General features: G+C 43.1%; 1 protein-coding gene across 1 annotated transcript in view; it reads left to right on the forward strand.

Moving 5' to 3' along the window:
- The window catches only part of PAK1 (p21 (RAC1) activated kinase 1), a 75,483-nt gene that overhangs the window by 32,147 nt on the left and 19,829 nt on the right, over positions 1 to 23,507 (forward strand). The window contains exons 2-8 of the mRNA XM_057377741.1: positions 10,002 to 10,212; positions 15,012 to 15,112; positions 16,593 to 16,740; positions 17,735 to 17,772; positions 19,466 to 19,582; positions 19,895 to 20,073; positions 23,066 to 23,125. Coding sequence (XP_057233724.1) covers positions 10,023 to 10,212; positions 15,012 to 15,112; positions 16,593 to 16,740; positions 17,735 to 17,772; positions 19,466 to 19,582; positions 19,895 to 20,073; positions 23,066 to 23,125 — 833 coding nt within the window. The 5' untranslated portion in view covers positions 10,002 to 10,022. The remainder of the gene's footprint in view (positions 1 to 10,001; positions 10,213 to 15,011; positions 15,113 to 16,592; positions 16,741 to 17,734; positions 17,773 to 19,465; positions 19,583 to 19,894; positions 20,074 to 23,065; positions 23,126 to 23,507) is intronic.

Here is a 23,507-nt window from a genome sequence, read left to right on the forward strand (position 1 = left end):
TTTTTTTTAAGCAAACAGCTGTTGCTGTGAAGGTGAGAGGTGAAATTATGGTGTGCTAGTTACAAAATTTAAAGAATCATTTTATACTTTTTCTCCTTGGATAGGGAGAGAGGGASTGTGGTCAGGCAACCTCAGGTGGTGCTGAAATGGAAATTTACATGCCCAAACACTGAGGAAGTTTTGGGGTTCTGGTAGGTACTGTATGACAATGTACTCATACTGAACATCCTTGAATCTTAATTACTGGAGTTAGGAAAGGATGATCAGGAAACTGCCCCTGGATTTGCTCCTCTGCTAGGGAGGTGACCTTATGCTGGTGACCTTAGCAGAATGTAGCTGTAGGATTTGAGCAAGGTGATTTAGAGCACTGGGAGGAAATACTGTGCTGAACAAAATGCCTTGACTCATAGAACTTCCTAGAATCTCTGTCTTTGGTGGTTGTCCTCATTTTGGAAATCCGTTGAATTTTGGCTAGCACTTAGCAAAAATAAAATTTTGTCTGTAGAGCTTCTTGTCTTCCCAGTAGTGACCATAAAACGATTTTAAGTACACAGAGGACATACAACCTAACAAAGCAGTCTTGAGATGAATAAAACATGCAGACTGGCAATCCATCCATCAGTGAAATCCCAATTCTGCTGAATTTGCAGTTCACATTGTTCCTAATTATATGATGTAGATGCTTGTCCACTGGGAATTGGATGGAAATAAGCAAGYGACTTGCTTCAGATGCTGACAGGGCTGTGAATGGAAGCTCTAGGTTGGGTTTTATGTCAGTCTCCTCTAGGTTGGGTTTTATGGCTGCAGTGTTGCTGCTTCTTGAGAAAGAATGAGTCTTAAATAGGTAGCAGTGAAGATCCGTGTGTCCTGCTTGGAAGTTGCTTAGGTCACTGTAGCAAGAACACAGGGTAAGAAGATCCATGCCCCAGAAAAACCTTGCTTGGAGATGTTGAGGAAAACCTTGCCTGCTAAATCTAGTCTTGCAATTAACGCCTACTCCTAATTACACGGTGCCTTAAAATGGGCTTGCCACTGTAATAAGTGATGCTGTTATATTTCCTTTTGTTCAGTGGAGTAAAAATAGTGTTGGCTCATGGGCTTTATTTAACTGAGAGCTAATGCAGACTTGGTTGTAATATATTGCAGAAACAGCAGTTCCTTTGTGCCAGTCCTATAGAGCTTTCTTTTCTCTACTGACATACAGTAAGTATGATTGGAATCTGAGTAAATGATGTGATAAAAGGCTTGATGGTACTTCCTAAAAACAAGCTGCTGCTCATTGAATTAAACGATGATGATTCTTAATGGACTAGTTAATGCTCTGCAGTGCATTTGGTACAAGCAAGGAAGTCTAGGAAAGTGAGACCTTACCACTATGGCTCCTCCTGTGTGTTCTGGAATGATAAAGCAGGAAGAATAGGGAGTTTTGCTAGATAACATATAATTATAAATACAGAGCTGATGTTCTAGCAGCAAAGAAGACTCCACTGTGAGAGTTTAATTAGGGGGGAAACCCGAAGCCACCTTAGGCTTTTTCATTTTGCCTTGTAAGTGAGCTGCTCTTAGAGCATTACATGAATCGCACTTGAAGGAGTAATCATTGCAAACCTGAAGCAGATTTATTTGCAGTTCTCAAGTTGCTTGTCTTTACTGATATTRAATTAGCTCTTGCAGCTCTAGGTATTGGATGGTGCTTTCATTGCATCTAAAATCAGTTTGTCTACAAAAACTTCAYATTTAATGCAGAGCTTATCCTGTCTTTGGAGAGCTATTCATGCTCCCTCTTTCCCCAGCTTTAAAGAACCAAAACTTTTAACAAAGCAACATGAAACGGAACCAATCTTTRTGATTTTATTTAATTGAAAACTGCTGCCAGTATGAAAATCCTGGCTAGCAATTAAGGGAATGTGACAGCTTTGCCAGTCATTACATAAATACTATGGAGGACTGGGCTTCCTACTGTCATTAGCTACAGTGAGCACAATGGAGCTATACACAGGAGCAGGCACTACTCTGATGATAAATGTTTGCATTTCCAATTAACACTGAACTGTTGTGGCATTTTCTCTTCAGTCTAATTGAGCCTCTTSGATGGTTTCATTCACGAACAGTAATTGGGTTGTCTTCCTGCTCTTTGCTTTCCCAGCGACAAAGGAGTTGAGTGAGTTTTGCCCTTAAGAACATTATGAGTTTCCTCCTTGCAGGTCTCTGTTTTGGTATTTCTTCACCTCAGAAAAAAAACTCAGCTTTTACAGGTTAATGTAAACTTTCATCTGTTTACGTACTGTGGCTTTTTGCTAACCACTGCATTGCAGTGTCCTCTGTGCCCGTGGGATGTTGTTGACTTGATCTGACAATGTTCTCATTTTCGTATATATTCCTTACCCCCACCCCCATTGCTAAATGGCAGATCTTTGCATTTAAAAAGGTGCCATTTTTGCAAATGCTAATGTGTATTTAAAGTGTGAATATGTTGTGCTGGGAATTATTCCACACTAGGGGATAGCAGGGCTTAATTCTGAGCCCTGTGCTCTATGTCCATCATCTGGCTTGGAAATTTCTGAATGGAAGAATGATTAATGATTCGGCTGCTCTCAGTTACTGTTGCTGCTAATGTGTAGTTAGGACTCAGAGCCAAGTAACTTCAGCACAGAGTAGTGGGGGTGGGTTTAACAGTGTGCATTAATATATTCTCTTTATGCTGCATCCAGTCATTTCCTCTGGAACACAGATTTCCTCCAGGAAACCTGCTTTATATGGGCTTTGGGTATGCTTTAACATAAGAGGCCTTTATTTTTCCCACCCTGCTTAGCAAGCTCTGGCCCCAGCGATTACTTTGGCTTGTGTGGTTGAAGCCCTTGCCCTCCTGTGAGCAAAAGCGGAACCAGAGCCAAGGCTGCTCTGTGCTGTGCTGTGCTGTGCTGTGCTGTGCTGTGCTGTGCTGTGCTGTGCTGTGCTGTGCTGTGCTGTGCTGTGCTGGAAAAGGGAGCCTGTCCTGACATCTGCAACAGCGAACTTGCTTGTTCAGGCATGTAGCTGGGGGAGGGGAGGCAGCGCTTCTGGAGATGAGGAAACAAGGAGGATGATTTGTGGGCTGTGAGCTTTTAAAAATTATACTCTTGGTTCTTTCTGTCTCCGCTTGGATTTTATTTTTTTTTCCTCCTTGAATATGGATTCAGTTAATTTCTCTTGGGCTGTTTAAAAGCGCTGTTAGAAGTGAGTAAATGCTCGGYCAAAATGAGGAGGCTGCTGCTCAGGGATGGGCTCAGCCAGAGCTGATCTCTGCAGCTCTCCAAAGTTGCCTGCTGGAGCACAAGGGGAGCTCTTCACGTGTTCCAGGTAGTTGGGTATAGCTGGCATTGCTTGTGAAATGGTTATTGTTTGACACTGCCAGTTATTTGTGCAACAGCTGAAGCCAAGTCTAAACATGGCAATTTAAGCTGGCATTGCCTCTCTGTGGTTTTGGATTCAAGCCTAATGTGGTGGAAAGGGCTTGACCTGCCTCAGTGCTTCTGAAACCCTCAGAGTGCCTGGGTTACCGTCACAGTGTTCATGCATGGGCCCACACTGTGGAAGCTGGAGAACATTGGGCCTTGATTCTTTTAAGCAAAACAGAAAGCATCTTCCTTAACTTGAATGAAAGGAGAACTCTGTTGCTAGGAATCGAGTGGTTATAATTAGTCTGTTCTTCTTTAGAAGCCTATCTGTGCGGTAGGATGGGTTTGCATATCTGCTCAGGGAGAGATTTTGCAGCTCTCCTGCCCAGTGCAGTGATGTCCATGTCCTCTTGCAAAATCAGGGCCGGGGCATCCCACCTGGCAGTTCTTGTATTTAGCTTAAAGTGCTGGGGTTGAATGAAAGGCTTTTTTAAAAGGACCATCCGGACTTTGGGCTTTTAAAATTCCAAGCCATGGAATTGTCCAGCTTTTCATGTTGTAAGTGGTCAGTCATCCTTTATGTCTGGCACTATGGAAATAATGCTGGCAATGGAGCAAGTCTGCAACTGGTAGTTGGCCATCTGCCATGAGAGTGTCTCCCTTCCCCCTCCTCACACCCACCCACCCACCCACCCGAGCTGTAGCAGCGGATGCATTCTCTTCTACTTGTATACTGATGTTTAGTGATTATTCTTTCATTCGTTTAGTGATTTCATCTGCACCTTTAGGTGTTGGCAGCACCTGCAGGGGTCTAACAGGTAAGTTCTAAAAAGACAGCAAACACTGTTGTTTTGTAATTATTTATTTGAACTTTATGCAAGCCTTTGTGCTTTGGAGTTTTTTTTGTTGTTGTTTGTTTGTTTTTTGGCTCTGTTTTTGTTGTAGTTCACATGTAAATGCCAGGTCTGGGCTGGTGCTTTTCTGGTCCTTGGCTTTTTTGGTTTAGTTGGCACACTTGCACAGAGCTCAGATGTGTGGTAAGTGTCTGGGGAGACAGCTCCATGCTGCAGTTTCTGAGGGTTTTTTTAATCACCTCTAAATGCGGTGATCGGTCTGTCCTCCCTCGGGGTTTGTGCGTTGCAGCTGCCTTTTTTGTGACAGCATGTGTTCCAGGTCCCATCTGCTGCTGGGTGGGGGAAGAGGACACCTTTGCCTCTTTTTCAGGTGGAACGCGTGGRGTGCCTTTCCTTCAGTGTGAGACTGATGCTTGAGATTTAGTCCCACGTAAAGCAATAAAAAACGAATGACTGTCTTTTCATCCTGTGTCGAAACCCAGCTGGTAAACTCTGATGTTACTTTTTCTGCTGGGATTTGCATGGAAGTGTGACACACAGGAGGAATCTGCTGCTTGCAATGTGTTTGAGCAGAGCAGGGCACAGCCTGTGCTCTTTCTCACCAGGGCAGTGTGAGGRGGAAGGGGGAGGTTTTAACCCTGTGTGTGCGCAAGCAATCTCTAGCTGTGGGGTGGAAGGATGTAGGGATGCTGGGACAGAGGTAGAACACCTGTTCTGATCAGCAGCAAGTAAATTAAAGGTTAAGACTCTGTCTTTTTTTTTTTTTTTCGTGGGCAAGACACGTTTTCCTCACCCTGCAACAACAGAATACTAGCATCTTGGAAATATGTGAGACTTCCTTCTGGTAGTAGGCAGAGAGGGAAGAGCAGTTGCTGAGCATCTTCTTCCTCCCCATCTTGTTTAATATAGTTTATTCATCTGTAAGTTGTAGTGAGTAACTTACAGCTACTCTCTTGCCAGACTGCATGAATTGTGGATGGCTCTTTTATGAGTTTTCATGTTGACTCTTGCAATTAGTATGCATTGGATGTAGTTATCGGTATGGCATCTACTGTAGCGTAGGTTTCAGCCTTTCTGACTGTTTAATTGCTTTCTTTTTTAGCAATCAGTCATCTGTCTGTCTTGCTAAGGAATGCAAAGGGAACACAAGCAGCTTGATAGAAACTTAGAGTTCAGTGTGGAGCAGCAGGTTTGAAATTATGTACTTAAGTGAAAAAGTAGAAGAAAAATGACATACATGGAGGATCTTTGTTCTCTCTGGTTGTTTTTTTTTTTTTTTTTGCTTATGTGCGTGCTATAGTAGGGTCAGAATGTTCCACATACCTTTGGGTCCCACTCTGATAGGTGAATGTCTCAGGAGACTGTACCTGTACTACAGTTTATGCCTGTAGTTTAGGGATAAACTTCATGATTCACAAGGCATGTGGATRTGGCACTTGAAAATGTGGTTTAGTGGTTACACAGTCGTGTTGGGCTAATGCTCGGGCTTCATGATCTCAGACTCCTTTTCCAACCTTAATGATTCTGTGACWGCCTTTCGTGTTTTATTGTCTTAACACAGATCAGCACACCTGCATGTATCTCTGCACGTGTGTGTGCTCTGAGCTCTTGGATGCCACTCTTGGCACCTGGGGATGCTCTCGTCTGTTCAGTACTTCTGCTTGTTCTGTCTTCTCTGTCTCTTTCCTGTCTGCAGAAGCGTTTTGTAGGTGTGAAAGGAGAGTTTGTCAGGTTTGCTGTTGGACTCTGTTGAGGCTGGGGCAATGATTTTTAGCTAATGGGCTGCAACAGTTGATGGGGGAGACAGGGAGCGTTGAAAGCAACCGTAACTCGACTACAGCAGTCACAGATTGCCGTATGTAATAAAACTTCTCATGATTACTGTGTGCTGAAACAATTTGAACTTTCAGTACTCCCAAATGTCTGCGGAAACAATAGTCCTACATCAAGGCTATGCCTTCCTATGATGTCTCCAGGGTTTGGTTTGAGTGCTGGTATTTTAATATATATATAGTAGTTGAGAATAATTGTGTCTGCAGCTAAAATGCGTTCCCTCATCTGACTCTGGTTGAAAAGTTCATGTGCTGTTTCATTGCTTCCACTGTTCACTTAATCACACCGTGGAAACCTAGGATGGATTTCTCAAGGCAGAGTCGTGCTGGTGTGAGGAAAGCAATAATTCAGTGCAGTGATGCTTTGCATTGCTGTTGGAATGGATTGTGCCGAGCACAGTGACTCATTTCAGTGGCCCAGCRCTGATGTTGTGCTGGCTGGGGAAGCGATAGCCTGGCRCTCTGAATTTGAGCAGCGCCTACAYGAGGGGGTTTGTTTAAAGCCTGCTTAAATGTGAATTGCCAGGAGATTATTTTAGGAAGGAGAGAATTTGCACAGCCAGCTGGGCTCCAGCAAGGGAGATGGCTGCCTCTGTAACCACTTGGCRTGACTCTCAGTGGGCTCTCAGCTCTGAGATGGGGGGTATAATTCTRTCAGAAAGGAGTTTCATCCACAAACTTTGCAGCCAATAGAAGTTTGGAGCATCGTATTGCAGTGGGAGGACTCACATAAGCAGGATTTTCGTTTTCCCTTTAAATATATGATGGCACAAGGCTTTTGGGAACCCTCTAATACTGCTGTTACAGAGGATAACTTCTATGGAATCAGTCTCTTAGTTTTGTGGATCAGTGGATTTCTCTCACTGCTCCCCATCTCCAAACAGCTCATCTAACTCCAAACATAAKACTTTGATGAAGAGGAAGGTCTGGGAGCTTGAGTGATGGAGGGAAATTGAGAGGGCTGTACTATAGGCTTTGCCTATAGCAAGGTTGCTGTTATCAAATAGGTGTGAAACAGATTGTTTGTGAAACTATGTAACTTCTCAGCAGTTTCTTGCTCATTCATGGAATAACGTAAGATAAACAAGAGCTTGTACTGCCARTTTCTATCCCTGAGGTAAAACAGTAGTTCACTTGTGCACTATCCTTTCTGACTGAGGGATTTTGACCAACTTTCTTATACTGAAAAAACTGAGAGCAGATGTCCCTGGGGTTTTGCACTGGTGGAACTGAGAGGGAGGATGCTTGACATCCAGAGATTTTTCTCAGTCTTTTTTGGGTGGTTTTTTTTTTTTTTTTTTCTTTTTTTTTTTTTTTTCTTATGTTCTTTTTCTTTCTCCCAGTACTAGGCCAGCTTCTGCGTCACGTTTTTTTTTTTATCTTTCTCACCTCTTTTTCTCCTGCCTGGAGCCACATACTGCTCTATTTTGGTCTGAAGTTGCATCCATTTCCCAACTTAGTAAACTTTACTCTGTCCCCTGCTTAATTTTGTGCCATGACAGAGGCTAGAAGCACCCATTCTCACCTGCTCACCTCTCTGCTCAGTGGGAGAGGGACCCAGAAGTGAGTCAGTCTCTATCCCAGCCATGTCTGCAGCTCTGGGAAGTCTGGCTGGTGGGGGAATTTTTGGATGCGCCTTTATTCAAACCCCCGTGGGGGTAAACAGGGGTGTTAGAGCTGCAATTGTGGTGCCACTCCTGGGGAGGTCTGTCTGGGAGACACCGAGCTGCTAACATTCCTTTTCCTTCTGCTTCCTTCTGTTTGCAGTATATTCCTAGCACYTTCCTGGCAGTTTGCTTTCTCGTAGTTAAATAAGATCAATGCAGAGAATGCATCTCTTATGGGACATTGCTCCCTATGTTGTTTCAGATGGTTTAGTTGTGCCAGTTCAGTTCCAGCCACTGACACTGTGATGTGCAAAGCCCATCGGTGAGGCCTCAATATCCTCATGTTCCACCAGATCCATGCACAGCAGTGGCTGCCAAAATTACTGCTCGGGTTTTAGCTTAGACTTTTTTCCACTGCTTCGGCAGGGAGAGTATTTGTTTGCACCAACCACTTCATGGCTGGCACTCCAGCTGTCACTGAGTTCTGTTCTGTTTTATACTCGAGGAAGGCATGAGGCTGAAGCATGAGTGGTGGGACACGCACAGGGCACATGCAAGGACGCGCCCAGACAAATGTGCAGCTGATTTCCCSCACCCCTCCCAAATGCCAAAGCTGTCCCACCATTAAAACCAATCTCCAAATGCTAGTCTGTCATTTAATATTYCATTGCACTGCTGTATTGGAAGGAAAAATAGGGCTGGGGTCAGGCCTTTTGCAAAATTYCCTGTGTGTGAAGACTTGCCCAAAGCCTTACAGGCTGTACAACACTGCCAACTCTCCCGTTTAAGAGCAAGTGTGAAGAAACTGGGAATCAGGTGGAGGAGAAGGTGGAGCTGCAGGCCAGCCATGGCTTGGCAGGCAACAGCAAGGGAAACTGCTYTTGGCAAAATCCGACACATTGCTGCACAGTGACTCCTGCGGGCAGTGTTTGCCTGCCTTCCTTCCCCACAGCAGTGAGAGCAGTGAGACTGGGTCTGAGTCTTGCCAGTTGTACTGAGGATCAGTAGCTTGGCTGAAAGAGACTTTGGAGGCTGGCTGGGTGCTGTGTGGCCATAGGACTGTGCTRTGGTGGTGGCATCTGGAGTGTGACTCAGTGTCACACAGTCCAGCCTATGGCAAGCGCTCCCTGGCAGTCTCAGTGATCTCAGCTTTGTAACTACATTTCTCATTTGCACAGGGCAAACAGCTCCTGACTTTCTGCCACCCTGTAATTCTCCCTGAGCGAAACATCTTCCCTTACTGCCTGTGAAATTGGTAAAGCTGTTGAATTGCTTTTTCCACCCAAACAGAAACTGTTCCCACTTTGGTCTTTACTCAGCAGTTAACTCCCAGCTCACTTTCGAAAACATAGTGCAGATGAATTCCAGTTTCCAGAAGGATCTGGCTGCAGCCGGGCTGTGTCCAGAGTAATGCTGATCTCATTTGGGTGGGWCAAGTTAGTTGTTGCAGAATAATCTATTGCCCTGTTCCCAAGCTTCCGTCTTTAAATCTGCACAGCAGGGATTATTTRCTTATGGATTTAAGTGCATGTTGGGGATCTAGTTTCGTCTGACCCTCCCAACAGAACAAAATGCAGTCAACTTCCTGGCAGTTGGAGTTCTCCTGAAGTGTGCTGTATCTGCAGAAAGGCCAGGGCTGGCTTGGCACAGTTGAGGGCTGTGGCAGTGCATCTGAGGTGACATGGGTACAGCTCAGGGCTTCCTGGCCACCTCTGCCTCTGAAGCCTCTCAGCAGCTTTTTAACAAAGGAGCCTGAGTGGCTGCATCRAAACTCTTGGAGTACAAACTTCAGTGCCTGTGTTGTGCTGTGCTGGAGACTGATGCAAATCTTTGGACATAGTTTTTAGAAGAACTAGCATGGATCTGAGAAGTATTACAAACTCAGCAGCTTATTGGCTCTTCTCAGGTGTCCCTACTCTTTACCACCTTTTATTTACCTTTGCATCCTGCACTTTGGCTCCACGGTTTGCTTGAGAATTGGTTGTATCCTGAAAGAAGCTTTTCTCAGTGAAAAATAACTCAAATGCTTGAACCTAGTCCTGTTGACAGTAAAAAAAATTTGAAGCTTGAGTAGAATTTGTTGTGCTGACACAAATTGTTGTTCTGGGTTTATGTTGCTGTCATGATCCCTGGAAGTGTTCCAAAAGCCTGTGAATGTGGCACCTGGACATATGGTTTATGGTGAGCACAGCAGTACTGGGTTAATGGCTGGACTGAGGCTGCAGAACTGTCTGCAAATGCCTGCTTGTGATTTACTTGATTGAGTGTGCTTTTAGTTTACAATAAATAAATAATTATGTCTTCCAATTTATTTTCTTTTCCAATTCCCAGTAACGGCCTCCCCAACTGAAGATGTCTAACAATGGAGTTGAAACAGAAGACAAACCACCTGCTCCTCCAATGAGAAATACCAGCACTATGATTGGATCAGGAAGCAAAGATCCTGGGACCTTAAACCATGGCTCAAAACCTCTGCCTCCCAATCCAGAAGAAAAGAAGAGGAAGGATCGATTTTATCGATCTATTTTACCAGGAGATAAAAGTACAGTATTTCATCTCTTCTAATAAACCTTCTGTTTGAATGTAGTCAGGAACTTGATGCATTGTGATGGTTGAGGTTTTAGAAAACATTGGGTGTTTGTTTCATGCATGTCTGTCTTGGTTGTTTTGGRGTGCATAATGTACAGTCTGTGAATTTGTTTTTTCTAATGATTAATCCTGCCACATTTCATCCATAACACCTTTTTTTTTCATAAGGTCATAGAATCCTAGAATTATTTGGGCTGTAAGKGGCCTTAAAGATCATCTCGCTCCACATCTCCTGTCATAGGCAGGGATACCTTCCACTACTGGAGGCTGCTCAGAGCCCCATTTAGCCTGGCCTTGAACATTTCCAGCGATGGGGCATCCACAGTTTCTCTGGGCAACCTGTGCCAGTGCCTCACCACCCTCACAGTGAGGAATTTCTTCCTAATACCTAATCTAAACCTACCCTCTGTTGTTTCTAGTCTATTCCTTCTTGTCTTATCACTCCATGTCCTTGTCAAAATCCCTCTGCAGGGCTCTTGTAGACCCTCTTTCTTCTAGGTTTTTTTTTTTATTTTTTTTATTTTGCCTTTCCTGTAAATTATCCTGAAAASTGGGATTAACTCTGGGACTAGCTCTGTAACTTCCCAGCCTGACTTGTCCGTAGTGGTCTTGAAAATAATAAATTTTTTTGTGCCAATTGCAAGCTGGCCAYTAAAGCTGGCATTGACAATTCCTTTGGTGGAGAGCAGAGGGAGGTCTTTTTCCTGTTTTGTTGTTTTAAACAGCAAATAATTTGAGTTATACAAGACTAACATGCAATTTCCTTCTAGACCTGTCATATTTTACYTCATGGCCATTTACTCTCTTCTAATGTCTGGGTCAGGCATTCTTTACTTGCTTTTAAGAACAGTCTGTCACTGAAAATTCTTGCATATTTCTTGGGTACTGAAGGAATTTTTCATGTTCAAGGGATTGTAACAGATGGAAAAAGAGATAGGAACTGTGAACTGTACATGAAATGCTAATTTTTAGGATGAGGMTATTTTAAAAAACCTCTCTCTCATGAATCTTTTGAAGTGGTGCAAGAAAAAAATATCTCCATCCCCTAATATGTGCTCGTTTCTTTTTATATCTGACCTATTTTTTTGAGTTCCTCTTCCTAATACATCAGCTTTTTTCTGTATTGCAATGGTATCTGAGCACTGGGTAACTAAAGTCAAGACTAGATATCTTCAACTCCACATTCTTCAGGAGGGAGGCTGCCTCCTAATTTTTATTAGTGTAAAGACTAATTGAAATKATAGCCTTATTAATTTAAATAAGCAAGATGGTGGATCATTTTCTACAAAATACTGTGCCATTTGTTATTCTTATCTGATACTTGTGGAAACTTTGGATTGTTTTCCAGATGTKGGGGTTTGAACCTGCAATCAGAAACCCTTGAACTCAGTGTTAAAAGTCTGCAGGATTCCTGTTAGAACTCTCTGTTATGAGTATGAATAAAAAAGCTGCAGGATTTTTGTGTTGGTTTACTTAAGGGAGAGGAGTTTTTAAATCTCTATGATCGACTGTTTCAGAGATCAAAGAAATCTCCTGAAACTTGTAAAGSACTAAAAGAAGTAGAACCTGAAATGCTAGTTTGGAATGGGTTATGAAGGAGAGCCACAAAGAAGGAGAAAAATGAACGTTTTGGGTAAAATCAGCAGACAGACTGCGGCTGATCAGAAGATGCCTGTGTTTACTGAAGATTGGCCAACATGGCAGATGCTTCAAGACATGAGAGATTTTTGTTTAGCCAAGCCCAGCAGAGCCTTCTGTTGCAGTACACCTGCCCAAACGAGAATGGTTGCTTCTGTCCTCTAATTCTTGTTGAGCAAAAAGTTCTTCTAACACTGTCACCTTCACTTCAAATTGGTTGATTTTCATCCTATGAGAACTTCTTCTAATCTCCTGATGACAGCTAAATTCCCAGTGCTTCATGCTAGTTAAACCTAGAGAAATTCTTCAGCGTTCTGACACTTCTCTTTGGTTTGTGCCTGAAATAATTTGGTTGTTATTTGCYAGTTTGGCTGAACTAAAAGGGAAGTTGGTTTCCATGCAGTCAGAAGAAAGTAATTTTGAGCAAATCTGTGCTACCCCTGTGCATGAGCAGAGGTGTTGCATAAAGGACACATGGGACAAAAATCCAGGGCCTCAGCATGTTTGCACACTTCGATTGAGCTATACCMCTTGCCAAGTGGCTCTGGAGGAGTCATGCTCTGCCTGCAGAATTTAGCATGTAATTTGTAGTCATGATTTCCTCTATCCCAGCTTAAACCACAAAACTAGTATTTAAAAAAGCCTGTTGGCTTAATACTGGGTGGGTCCTGTCCAAAGGGATTCAGATTTTGTGTGCCTTGTTGCTTTCAGCAGGRCTTGTGAACATTTGAATTTTCCTAGGCTCAGGGAGCTCATCAGTGCCTGATTGARGGTATCAGTCAGCCTTGAATGGGGCACATTGAGCTCCTCTGAGCTTTGCTGAGCTCAGCTGCAGCTTCACAGAGGCAAGGTTTTACCCACAAGGTGACAGTGTACAGCAACCARGAGCCCTTTCCATGGTGATTGGGAGCACTTTAGTCCATGTGAGCAGTGGTGAAGACCTTTCYCATCTCAGTGTGCTTCAGGATGGGCTCACTGTGTGGTCAGACATCATGCTTCATACTTGCAGCTCAAGTTGCCAGAGCATCGTAAGGATAATTCATGGGAGGCTCTTGTGACAGGATTGAACATGGGAGGTTATGAATGAGAAAGTGGTGASGTGTTTGTGGGAATAAAGCCCTTGGTGGTGGTAGGTAAACTTCTTCAARCCTTTTTAGCTTGTTGCAAGGATATTGCAACCACTTTAGGGGCAACTAAGTGCTTTGCAAAATTGGGAGTGCCTGTCTCTTTAGTTCTTTTCTCCTCACACCACCTGCATGACAAATACCTGCTTGAAAAGGTAATTGTGTTATTAATGGCTTAAAAATGTTTAGGCTTCTACATCTGTCAGATCTACCTGAATGTAGGAAAAAACCCCAACACCTAAGACTTCTGGATATCGGCTTAATGCCCTTAAGCTTTTTTAGGAATATGTTCAACTCTGCTGTGGCAGTTGCCCTGCACCATGCCTCATGCATGAATCCTGTGTAGTGGTGCTGGTACAGGTGTCCTCTTCTTCCTCACCTGAGCAATGGCCTTCTAGGCTGAGATGGCACCTCAGCCTTTGGCTTGGAAGAATGGGCTGATCCTGTGGGCAGACCTATGGAAAATGGTGCCTGTGATGGCAGTCCCTGCACCRCTTTGCCTCTCGCTTTCCATCCAGTGCCGGGTCATGCAGGAGGCCTCTGTGCTGCAGATGCTCACCATCTGCTCACCAGCAGCTGCCTCTGTCTCCTCCTCACTCCCTTCTCAGGGATGTCTCCTCCAGCATGGCTCTTTTCCCCTTGGCAACGCTGTCGATTCAGCTTCCTCCATCCCCTTTGTTTGAAAGAGGGATCAGAAACAATCTGTTCCATCTTCGTGTCCCAAATGGAGCATCTGATCTTTTTCTTTCTCCAGAATTACTCTTTACAACTGTAGCTCTGTAATGATACAGAGAACAGTGCCAAAGCTGGCACTGAAGGAAATGGGATTCAGTCCTTAGGGGCAAGCCCTGAGCCTCTCTGCACAACCAGCCACAGCAGTGCCTTACAGAATTGCTACACTCAGCATCAGCCTTGCAGGCTTCTGAAATACCTGGGTTTTGGCATTCGTGTTTCCAAAAGTGCACTGGGGAATGTCAGCCACAAAACAAATTCTGTTTGGYTCTGGATAAAGAAGGGGAGCAGCTGGGAAATGTAAGTGGTTTGCTCACCTTCTCCTGGCCCTGATGATTTTATAACTGCAAGCAGCAGCAAAGCTGACTAGAATTTGGTTTTTCTTTAAACTAATCTAAATTTCTTGAACACAATAAATACTAAAAGGAAGCTGGAGTCCTCAATATATATAATGAATATGGATGAACTTAATCCAATGCATAATGATAATCTTGTTTGAAGACCTCAGTTTAAAATGTGCAGGGTGCCTCTGCTTGATTTCCCTCCCTGTTGCTTTATGACTTCTGCTCCTCACCTGCCAGATTCTGCAGTCTTGCTTATGTCTTCAAAGCTGGTTATTAAAACCACCTTTAGCTCATTTTGTTAACAAAAAAATCTAAAAGTGCTTTTGCTCATAAGATTTTATAGCAGAAGCACACATTATATTTGGGTTTCTTCATAAACTTTTGAGGAAATAGAAYGAAGGAAGCAATTTCTAAGCAGTATTTGTAGTTAATTTTGTGCCTGGCTTTGTATGAGAGACAAGGGTATATTTTAAAGCACATAATATTTAAAAAAATATTGCTTAAAACAGCTAATAAAAATGTTTTCAAAACTGATTGTCTTCCACTTACTGCCACTGCAGAGCTTTTGACTCTAACCTGTATAAATTTGAGTTAATATTTTGGGTAAATAACTCTCRTACTGTTGAGTCTAGACATACTAGTTAATACTTTACATACTGAAAACATCAGTTTCCTTCTCTTATGCTTGTCCTGTGTTATGGGACTTTTGTTTCTATTGTCCATTCACTGTGGCTGCTCTTAAATGAGGAAACAAAGTTTTTAAACTTGCTGTTTGTCTGCTTCAAATTGAAATCGTATGACTAGCAAAAGTKCAGGGGGATGATTGTGTAGGTGAGTAAGAAGCTGTTGGGGAGATTTTATTTCTTAATGCATTTATGGATTTTTTGATTGTTGGTTTTTTTTGTCTCTTGCAGCTAATAAGAAAAAAGAGAAAGAGCGGCCGGAGATTTCCCTTCCTTCAGACTTTGAACACACAATTCATGTGGGGTTTGATGCAGTCACGGGAGAATTCACGGTGAGTGAACATGGAGGAAATGAGAGCTGTGTGGTTTAGTTTATTGCTGGGAGGAACCAGTGCCTATTAATCTKTTATATATTAATGCTGGAAAGGCTATTACCATCATCTAGTTTGATCTGCTTTGAAACACATGTGCAGAGGTTACCCACTAACCCATGTGAGAGTCTGTCAAACCTGGCACATCCCAGGAGCCCAGGCTGCCAGCAAACTTTTCCTTTCCTGTTTTTTTGGCTGTTGTGGTCAGCAAAACATGGTATATCTTTCCTCCCTTCCTTTTTCTTCCCCTCCCTTCCTCTTCTAGAGCTGAAGTAGGTCTACAGCATAGTCCGTGTCCCCCAAGTGGGGCTCTGAGTTTTCCTTTGGGAGGCACACAGCTGTGTACAGCTACTTAGGACAGAATATGTATGCTGCCCTAAGGCTAAATATCAGATGCTTTTATGTATTGTGGGCTTTAAGGCTAAATATCAGATGCTTTTATGTATTGTGGGCTTTTTTTTTCTTTTATTGGCATGCAAAATACTGTGAAGTCAGAGTTGTATTTCATCACCATCATCATATTTTTATTCTTATTTTGGTTATAAGGTTGGTTGTATTTCATAGCAGCAGAAGTTGTTTGTGAGCAGGGTGTTTTTATCTGCCTGTTATGTGCTGCTCCTTCAGGGACTTTATTCCCCTACCCTGAATCACTTGTACAGCTCTGTTGTGCATGGCACCCTCTAGACCTGCCTGGGTTACCCTCCATGTGCCAGTGGGGCTTTCCCTGAGGTGTATCCAGCCATCCTTTTGAGCAGGGAGGATAACGTCATTGCTAGTGGATCCCAATCTCTGCCATTTTGTCCATACAAACTGTTTTTCTTGCTGGTGAGGAAAGGCACAAGTCTGGCTGTACTCCAGGTGTRTTTATTTTCTGGCTGAAATGATGTCCCTATAACGAAATTCTGAGCTTCAGATGGGAAGTTAACACCTGCTTTCCCATCTCTGGTTACAATGGGCACCACACTGCTGTTACCAAAGAACTCTAGTGCTACCAGAAGTCCCCGACGAGTGTTGCATGTCTATTGTGCTGGAGACTATGCAGTGTCAGTTTCTTCTATAGTCTTTAGTGGTGTATATAAATGTGTGTATACCTGTGCATAAAGGATTTTGTGTTTTGTTTCTTTCCTTAAGGCTGTTCCTCAACTGCAGCAATTAGGTCTTCTCCTTTATAGTTTTTGAATTTTGGTCTGCAAAGGACCTGGGACTCGCCCAGAGACCCAAGAGCAGAGTGACATTTACACACTCAAGTGCAGTTTGTAACACAGGCAGTGGCTAGGCAGGCACACAGTCATCATTTTTTTTTTTCCCCTCTTCTGTCCTCTTTTCTCCTTATTTCCCTCATAGTAGTGTGTAAAAGCTGGGGCACAGCTGTGGCGGTGGGCTTGTGTTTTGTGAATCGTGTTAGGCCAGCTGTATATTGATGAGATACCTCTTCCCACAGGGAATGCCAGAGCAATGGGCACGTCTGCTGCAGACTTCCAACATCACCAAATCGGAGCAGAAGAAGAACCCTCAGGCAGTGCTGGATGTGTTGGAGTTTTACAACTCCAAGAAGATCTCCAACAGTCAGAAGTACATGAGTTTCACAGGTACATGGTGATGGTCCCATGCTGCTACTTTGTCCAGCTCTCCATTAGTCTCTCCATTGTGTTAATCCTGATGCCCAGCACAGCTGCAAAAGAGGAGGTCAGTCAATGGGCTGAGCCTCCCAAACATGGACTTTTTCCGATGCTCACAGCCAGCATCTGGAAGGCAGATCCCAGACTGCTGGGATGAAAATCCCTGGAGAAAACAGGCAGCTAAATTTCGCACCAGTTTCAGTTTGCAGGGTGGGTGTGGATGTTGCTTTTTGGGTATTTGGGGTGAGAGTCTCACTGCTCCCATGTGCCATGATTTAGGAATACACCTCTGCTGCCTGGGTGCTTGATGATTGCTGGCTGGGTTCCCTTAAAAGTTAAAAATGCCAAGGTTTTGTGCAACTTTGTATGGATTACCTGTCCTCTGAARGACATCTGCAACYGCCACTCCTTTCYCCTTTCAACTGCAACTCCWTCCCTTTCTWAATATTAAGGGGTTCTTTTAAGGGSRTAGAACCATGTCACCAGATCTGKTACTWATTAGGAAGGCTCYAGGTGRGGATAGAAGCACAAATCKTCCCCATATGTGCCTGGATAGTCAAATGAGAAGCCACCAGTTGACTTGTAGGGTCCTCTGCAATTCCAGGAAGTTTAGGTGGCTGAGATGGAACATTTTGYGGTGGTGAGACAGCTGCAGTGCCTCTGCTGATTTAGCCCACTGATAATATTTTGTGCACGTGGATGGAGGGCAGTGTTCATTCAGGTGTTGCTCTGGGCAGTTCCATTCTCCTGCAGCAGGGATTTGTGACCCCTGCATTTGTCTGCATTTGTTTACCCTCAGTTCCTGTATCTACCAGGGTCAGCTTGTTCTGGGAAGCTGGAGTTAGGAAGTTCAGGAGCAGCCCTTTTTCCTGCCTTTTTTCAAAAGGACCTTGTCCCTTGCTCCTCTCCCTGCTGCTGCTGTGTTTATACCTCATTTATAGTGGCATTATTGTCTGTCTTTCAGATAAATCAGCAGAGGACTACAATTCATCTAATACWTTGGTAAGCCTTATATTCACATTCTGTCTAATGTTTGGGGATTAAAAAACTTGCAAAAGCTAGTTAATGACATATAAACTTCTAGTTTGCTTAGTGTTTTAAAATCTGAACTATATATATTTGTATGATGAAGACATGTTATCAAAACAGGCATGCTTCTTTCTCTTTTTTTTTTTCAGAAGACAGAAGTAGGATTTTTAGTGAATAGTGAATCAGTGAATGGAAATCATTGAATTAATTAATATAAATAGCTCTGTTTTCATAGAAGTTTGCCTGTTCCTGTACTTAGAATTTGATAGCCACTCTGTGTTTGGGTTTTATGTCTCTGTAAACATCTGTCATATAACGAAGTTTATTTACTAACCTGCAAGGTCTGATTTACCAAAGCTAATGTTGATTAACCAGACTAATCTCTAGCAGAACAGGAAATAAAAGGTTCTCCTTCTCTCTGCTTGACCTTTACTCAGTCCTTACCAGGGCAGGCACCACTCCTATTTGCTTTGTTAGGAGACATGATAAATTTCTGTATGTGCCTGTGAGRTGGAAGAAACAAAGTTTTCAGTTARAGATGGTTCATAAAACCCCACAAATTCCTCATCTCTTATTTTCTCACAGCCATGTCATTACTTAGAATTGGCTTGTTCTGCTCCCTTCCAAAGGCAGCTTGTTCAGCTCTAATTGTTTAGGACTCTGTAAAAAGAAAAGGAAAGTGTTTTTGTCAATGTTCTTTATTATATATCATTGTATGTCAGTCCTCAGAASTTTCAATATCTGGGGTTGGATTTTAAAGTAAATCCTATAAAAAGCAGTAGTTACCAGTTCTACTGAGATGGCTTGATTGAGAGCATTGGGTAACCTTTAATGTCAGGGATATTCAGGAAATTCCCAGTACACAGGCTCCCCTTGTTGCTTTTAACAAGCTAGGTTTTTGTGCTATCTCAAGAGCATTTTGCCAATTATTTGTCAGATTGATGGTAACTTCAAGAGTTTTAGGCTCAGTGAAATACTATATTGCTTTCCCCCTCTTTCTGAGGACTTTAATACTTTTTCCCTGCCACTCGTATGTGGTGATGTGATGATGTGAATGTGATGATGCACAAACAGAACTGGTCTAGTGGGTTGAGGACCTTGCCAAGTTTATTCTGTTTAGTTAGGAAGTAATTTTAAGAGATTTGAAAAGATTTTGACAGATTTTGCTTCCAAAATCTCACATTAATTAATTAGTTCTCAATCACAATACCAGAGACATGTGAACTTGACCTTCTAACTTTTGGAGAAAACATCAAGAGTTTGATGCAAATTATAGCAATTGAAGTCTGAAATCTTCATGCTGAATGGTCGGGGTTTGAAGCAAACAAAAAACCCGAAGAGAATATAAATAGGGATATTTCCAAACTCAGGTGCCCCAAAAATTGCTGGTCAGCTGTGTGGGTGTTGGGAAAGCGGTGAGAGAGCCCAGGGGGATCTCAGGTTTTTGGGAAGAGGATTGCTGTCCCACAGGCAGATGAGGAGCTCTGTCTGAGGGTTCCTGGGCTTTGAATTTTTCAGACACTCTAAGTTGCCAGCCTGGTGTGATGGCTGTTTTTCTGCACTTGCTTCAGTGCARTCTCTGTTAGGAGCCTAACCCAGTGTTTGTCATTTTGTTCATAATATGCAGTTGGGTTGTGATTTTTGCTATTTGTTCAACTCCATGCAGAATGTGAAGGCTGTCTCTGAGACCCCTGCAGTACCCTCAGTGTCTGAAGATGAAGACGATGAAGATGATGCAGCTCCACCCCCTGTGATAGCTCCRCGACCTGAACACACCAAATCTGTGAGCAGAAATTCTTCCTTCAGCCYGCTCTGCTGCAGTCACAGTCAGGCCTTGACTGTGGCTCTTTGTCCCTGCTGCATGGCACAGTGCTGAGCCCTTCTTGGGAGCAGGAGGGAGGCAGTGGGAGCCATTCCTTCTGGAACAGTACCTTAATATTGTCACTGCCTGGTTATGGAGGCACGAGTCCTTGATTAGTGATTTAGTTGCTAACAAAGTAGCTGTAGAAATGCATCCCTGAAAGCAATAAGAACAGTAACAAGATGAAGTGTTGAAATGTTCACCTGACTTGTGTGTTTTTCTCAAYGACATTAGATATACACCCGTTCTGTGATAGACCCTCTTCCTCCTCCTACCAGAGATGTGGCCACCTCTCCTATTTCTTCTCCCTCGGAAAACAGCACGACAGCACCCGACATGCTGGTCAGGAACACAGAGAAGCAAAAGAAAAAGCCAAAAATGTCAGATGAAGAGATACTGGAAAAATTAAGTATGTCCTTGTTCTTTAAAAAAGTTAAATTCCAGGTCCTGTGTTGGTTTCTCAGAATCTCAATAAGCCAAAATGTTTTGACTTTTCTATTTTGAAATCCCTTACCGGAGACATGGGCACAGAATCACAACACAGAACTGGGGGCAGATGCAAGAGGTGAGCTTGAATGTCAGCTAAGCACCTGTGATACGGGCTGAAGTCCCCAGGGAGTTACAGATCCTCAGGCTCTGCAAAACAAGCCTTGAATAAGTAAAATCTGCTTAACTATGAAGTCTGAGATTGTTCCACATCTTACTCTGTAGCTCTGAAGCACGAATGAGTATATTGCAATGTTAGACATAAGGTGTCTAAAAGATGGAGAGAAAATTAATGCATCCCCAAGTTTGCTTTGCACAGTATCGTGGTGTAAAGTGACTCAGTTATTTTTAAGTGCTTTAACATTTTGTGGGTAGCCAAATTGGTGTTTTTTTTCTGAGAAAAATTAATCAAGTCTCTCAGTTGTGTCCTCATGTCTTTGGCAGTTCCTACCTTCAGTGCAAGTGCTCCTCTGCTGCCTGGTGGTTTTGGGTTAATGCTGTGGCATATCCAACAGCTGAACCAGGTCTTTCATACAAYTGATTGCTGTCCTCAGCCTGGGCTGGGTTTTGCTAGAGTAAAGCATTTCTAATTCTTTGAACTACTAATCCTGTGTTAATTACATTCCATGCCTTGCTCAAAGGTTGATTTAAATTGTGTTAGCACCTCTGTGGTCAGGCTGCCTCCTCTGCTGGAGGGTATATTTGTCAGTATTTTAGGAATAAAAGTCGAGTAGCTAGATGAAGACTTAATCTGAGCATATAACTAGAAAAAAAAATTAAAATATTAAAATGGTATCAGAGTGATTTCTCTAAATAAAGCCTAAATTGAATTGATGGCATGTTAACTGGAACTGCTTGCTACTGGGAAACTCACACAGATAGTTTCAAACTGCAGCTTCACTCACTGAATTAGGAGGATCTTTGTACCATTAAGTATTTAAGCCATTTTTGTGATCAGATAGGGTAAGCAGCAACTGTAGCAAGACGTAAAGTGGTGTTCTAATACAAATACACCCASTTCAGTCATGAAGAGAAATGCAAGTGCTACTTTTAGGAGTGTTGGGAAGCAGATGTACCTTCTGACACTTTGCTTGCTCCAGATGTCAGTTTCTCCTTGTGGGCTAGTCAGAAAAATGTTATGAAGTTTTAATCTTTAGTCTTAATCTAAGTAAAAATGTCTTTCCACTGGGGGCAATGGAGCTGTACTTGTGCAGACAAGCAGTCTTTTGACATTTTAGTATGAYATGTAAGTAAAATGATTAAAACTGCAAAACAAAAATGTATTTACACATACTAAAGATGTGCTAAATGTGTGCAAAGGTTAAAAGGAGGCTGGTCAATCTCTACCTCTCAGCATAAACACAGTATTGGTGCAAACRTTAATGAATCTTCACCTGGTTCTTGGGAGAGTGGGAAACATCYCCCCATTTTAGAGTTAAGATCATTAAACAGGGCAAAACTGGCAAACGTCTCTTGTCACCACAGCATTCTGTCCAGTCCCTGCCTTGGGGAAACATTTGCTGTCTGAATTTGTACCCTGTGTTTGGCTTTGAGGGAAAAAATTATGAATATTTGTCCAGAAATACCAATGCTCAGGGCAGACAGCATTGCTTCTGTAGTTGCAGAGTGGGGTTTATAAAGCCARATTTCTCTTTCTGCCCTCCTCCCCGAACATGGGCCATATTCCCTACTCCTACCTCAGTCTGTCCTAAACTCTCTGGATTTGGCTGCTCTCCAGCGGTGTCTGAAAATAGCCTGCTCTTGCTCTGCTTGCTACTGGGTTTCTTGGCTTAATGACCAAGAGCAGTTCCTTTGCCAATATACATCTGTCAAGGCTCAGCCCCAGACCCTGTGAAAGTAGCACCATATGTCGGCAGCTTCAGTGACTTGCAAACACCAACTTGGATGCAGCTCTCCATCCCTCGATCCTGTTAGCCACCCTGTGCTGTTAGAGAGGAGACTGCCTCCCAGCTGAGCTCTAGAAATTGCTGKCTCTGGTTTCTTCACCCTAAAAAGGGTGTAATTCCTGCCTGCCATAGGGGAGTTACGAGTATCAGATAAAGTTTGCAGCTGCTTGTAGCCCTGTGCTGTGRAGCACCAGGCAAAGTGCTTTTCCCTTTGAGGGATGCAGTGATACACTTCCTTTTTGCTGAACAGCCAAATTTTGRGAGAATGAGCTGAGATTGTCTCAGGTTCCTCTCCAGAAGCTGAGGGATGCTGGTAACTGCTGCTGAAACCTGTGCTGACTGTTCCTACAAGAGCAGCTGAGCATTGCCCAGGACAGGCCAGGGGRGATTTGGCTCTGAAGGATCTCTCCACCTTCTCTCCTGAGTCTTGCAGCCCAGTCACAAGGGTCAGTAAAGGGCTGTGGCTGTGCTGGTACCAAAACATYATAAATAATTTTTCTCTGCTACAAATTGTCATGGTGCAGGGAAACCTTGGGCTAGTTATGTAAAAGACTGTTTGCTCCAAGATAATTGAAGCCCTGGCCTSCAAATTCAGAAACTTTGCAGGGGAGGGGTGTCTTAGATCATSCAGGGTAGTGAAGCTGGGAGCTACTTTAAGTAGCAGGGTCCCAACAAATAATGGTTTTCCCATGTGTTAGGCTGTGTATCCCCATCCTGCACCTAGTAATGACTGCTAATGAAGGTTAAACGTTCTTCGTGTCTGTGTCCCATCATTTCTGAAGGCAAGTTCTGATAGAGGGGAATRCTGCAGCTGTTTGTTGTGCAAACAGGTGAAGACTTCCTTGGTGTCCATGTGCCTCTGGATTTCTGATGAGTGGCTCATGAGACACAGCCAGTGGTAGTCATGGACTGCTCTTACTGCTACTTCATACAGTTACAGCTGTATGAAAAAAGGACTTGAAGAAGTAAATCCTCTTGGTTTTTTTTGTTGTTTTTTATTTTTTTTTGGAAGTATCGTCAGTGTGGGTGATCCAAAAAAGAAGTACACTAATTTTGAGAAGATTGGACAGGGGTTAGTATATGCCTCTTTTCTCTCCTAAATCTTTCATTTCTATATGCTAAGAAGAATTAACTGAAACCAGGCTAAGTTAGATTGCTGGAAAAGCTGTTGGGTATACTTTGGAAAGTTTATTTTGTTTGGTTGTTTCTTTGTTCTCTTCTTTTTGTTTTTGGTTGTTTTGCTGGGTGCCACATCCCCCCCAACTCTTCTCCTGCTCCTGGCAAAGTCACAGGGACTGGGTTTTTTGCAATTGTGTTGTAATGTAAGAAATTATGCCATTAGATGATCAGGTTGATAAATACAGCTACATGCAGGGAGAGAACTGCAAGACCATCTTCAAATTACAGATTTGTTTCTGAATCAGCTCTCCTGGAGGCATGTGCTGTTCCTCTCT

The sequence above is a fragment of the Malurus melanocephalus genome, unplaced genomic scaffold (assembly GCF_030028575.1).
Source record: "Malurus melanocephalus ecotype Western Australia unplaced genomic scaffold, MMel_1.1 scaffold_322, whole genome shotgun sequence".
Classification (NCBI taxonomy): domain Eukaryota; kingdom Metazoa; phylum Chordata; class Aves; order Passeriformes; family Maluridae; genus Malurus; species Malurus melanocephalus.